Below are 2,919 nucleotides of genomic sequence, written 5' to 3' on the forward strand. Positions count from 1 at the left end.
ACTTCTGGATTGGTTTAGAGACAGACTGTCTAACATAGGTGATAGGTATTGGAAAATTATTGTAAATAAAGTACCCATAGTTTTTAGTATAAAAAGCCAACACCACCCCAAGGGTGGTCATGGACAACCAAAAGAGTCAGTGACAGCAGGTTTCTGCAGGAATTTTCAGCAAAGCCTTTTTCTCATTATACATTGCCAGGCTGATCCCATAAAGTTTGGTTGAGGTCAGCGTGCCTCAACCTGACCTGCTGCACAGATCTCAGCAGGTCCGAGAAAGAATGTCATAGACAAGAGAAAATAAACAACCTTAAAAACCAAAGCTGAAGAAATTCGACTTCTTCTTTGGTTGCAAAGCTAGAACAAAAAACTCTTTAATACCTCGGGAGCCATTTCAGCAATACTAAACCAGAGACCCTTCCAGAGACAGATCCCAGGCCACCCCTGGTGCTCTCAAATCCCTGCTCACCTGTGGCACGGTCATGGAGCAGATCTTGCCGAAGAGGACGTGTCCCGAGAGAGCGAAGATGATGATGTTCCTGAACGAGGTGAACCACATCACCCACTCAAAATCAGCCACGTCCTGCAGGAGCAGCACCAGGCACTTTACTGGCCCCAGCTCCAAAACTTTTAGAGCTTTTTCTTCCCATTTTACACCCAAGGGCTCCAGAGCACTTCAGCTCAGACACAAAACCCCAGGAGGGACGTTCAGAGGTTGCTCATCCCAGTGCACTCAAAATGGAGCATCCACAGCCCCGCAGTGATGCCTCAGGTTTTGGCTTTTATATTTTCAGATTCTATGCTGCTTTAGTGTGTAATTCGGAGCTTTGTATCAGGGCATGGTGAGCTCTGTGCACAGAGCAGGGAGACAAAACAATTCCTGCTCCAGCTGGGCACCAAGGACAAATGATCCAAATCTCAGCCCCAAGAGCACAAACACCGTGGGCTGGAGAGAGAAAAACAAGCAGGGTGGGACTGCAGGGGCTAAAGCTGGAATGGGACAATGAACTGCAAGATGCAAATGGAGCAGAACTGATCCCAGGGAGAGACCCCGGGAGCGCTCGTGCATTTTGGGGCCATTTTGGTTCATCTTGGGTGCAGCCCTGGCTGGGCTCTTGTGCTGCCCAAGGTGCATCCATGGAGGAGATCCTTTGGATAAATCCCTGCTTTATTCTTTAGCTCTGTCCAGTCTCTGTTCTAGGTCAGCCTGCACAAAGCTTCAGCAGGGCTGGTATTTTCCCCACTACTTTAGGGAGAAAATTATGAGTCAGGTGGACCTCACAGAAGTGTGGCAGTAGCAGAAAAACCAGCTCTGTGTCTCCCCTGCCCAGGCTGTCTGTAGCTAGAAAAGCCCAAACCCTTCCTCACTCACCATTTTCCTGCCAAAGTAGTGCCAGCCTGGCTTTATGCCATCCCGAAAGGCTTTTCTGTTCATGCTGTCTGCAAAACAAGCAGAGTTACAGGGAAAGAAACAGCTCTGGGAAACAGGATCCTGGTTTAAGCCAGGCCCAGAACCTTCATCATTGTGATAATGAGCCACCATCAAACATCTCATCCCAAAAGTGCCTGATTGCCACAGACAACTAAAAGAGTCAGTGACAGCAGGTTTCTGCAGGAATTTTCAGCAAAGCCTTTTTCTCATTACACATTCCCTGGCTGATCCCATAAAGTTTTCAGGTTTGTGGGCTTCCAAACAAAAAACCCTACCAAACACAAAAAAGCCAAAAACAAACTAAAATCCACCAAACCAACAGAAAACCCCAAACCAAAACAAACAAAAAACTCCAAAAACAAACAAACAACAAAAGGGAATCAGCCCTGTGTAGGCAGGGTAGTGCTGGTTGCCTGGTGTGGCGCTACCTGGAGACCTGTGCCAGTTGAAATAGGGACAAAGAGACAACCAGGCAAAAAACCCCTTTAAAAAGGATTTCCAAGCTGTTTTCTGCAGCAGTTAAAGCCGGGGAACTGCCGCTGGAATCAACAGCTGTAAAAGCAGGAGCCTGACACCCACGGCCCCTCCCAGGGATGACACCCATGGCCCCTCCCAGGGGATGCAGCGTTACCTCTGGATGCCTCGAAGATGCCGCTGCCGCTGTAGAGCACGGCACAGGTCACCACGAGGGCATAAAAGCCCAGCTCGTAGGTGGGGAGCATCGCCTTAACCCCCATGGTGGGAGGTGACAGCCCCGGCCGGCACCAGGGAGGGATCCGCACCTGGGCAAGGGAGAGAGCAGAGGGAGGAGAACCGGGAGGTGAGAGCTCACCTGCCCTCCTGTCCCTCAAACACCCTAAATCCCTGCTGCTGCTCCTCCCCAGCTCTGCTTTCTGGGCTTCCCTGGAGGCTGAAGGGAAGGAGAAAAGGGTCACACCTGGGGCACAACTCAGGTGCAAAGAGGTTCCTGCAAACCCCACCCGGGAGCCGCGATTTGGGGCCAGGTGTTCCTGTTCTTCCCGTTATCCCTGGGGTGTTCAGAGCCGCTCCAGGATGGGCTTCCTCCAGCGTGTCCCCACCTCTAATTCCTGCTTGGATCCCTGGAGGGGATCCAGGACATGGAGACACCACTGATGGAGAGGACGCGATGGGTTTCTCCACCTCCTGCTCACCTTGCCCAACCTCCGGCTCTGCCAAATCCCCGTGATCCCAAATTTCCCAGCCCAGGAGCCTTTAGGAGCCCGCACACACGGCTCAGCCCCCCGGCGGCATCAGCAGCAATTAGCCCTAGGGCTAATTACTCCTCCGAGGTTAATTAACCTCGGCGCGACGTGCCTTGTCTCCCCGGCTGAGTGTCCGGCAGCTGCCAAACAGGAGCAGGGGCGGTTCGGGGGACAGACACAGGGGACAGGGACACCCCCCTGCCACCATCCCTGAGAGCGCTGAAGGGATTAAGGCGCAAAAGGCGCCCGGTCGTTCTCTGCTCTGGC

The 2,919-nt window shown here is 52.4% G+C and overlaps 1 protein-coding gene across 1 annotated transcript in view; it reads right to left on the reverse strand.

Annotated features, from left to right (window-relative positions):
• HHATL (hedgehog acyltransferase like) overlaps positions 1-2,207 on the reverse strand; it is an 18,183-nt gene extending 15,976 nt beyond the window's left edge. The window contains exons 1-3 of the mRNA XM_005428195.3: positions 2,061-2,207; positions 1,370-1,437; positions 467-580 (exon numbers count right to left, since the gene is read on the reverse strand). Of these exons, the coding sequence (XP_005428252.1) occupies positions 467-580; positions 1,370-1,437; positions 2,061-2,166 (288 nt within the window). The 5' untranslated portion in view covers positions 2,167-2,207. The remainder of the gene's footprint in view (positions 1-466; positions 581-1,369; positions 1,438-2,060) is intronic.
• Positions 2,208-2,919: the final 712 nt, after the last annotated feature.

Source organism: Geospiza fortis, unplaced genomic scaffold, assembly GCF_000277835.1.
Source record: "Geospiza fortis unplaced genomic scaffold, GeoFor_1.0 scaffold34, whole genome shotgun sequence".
Taxonomy (NCBI): domain Eukaryota; kingdom Metazoa; phylum Chordata; class Aves; order Passeriformes; family Thraupidae; genus Geospiza; species Geospiza fortis.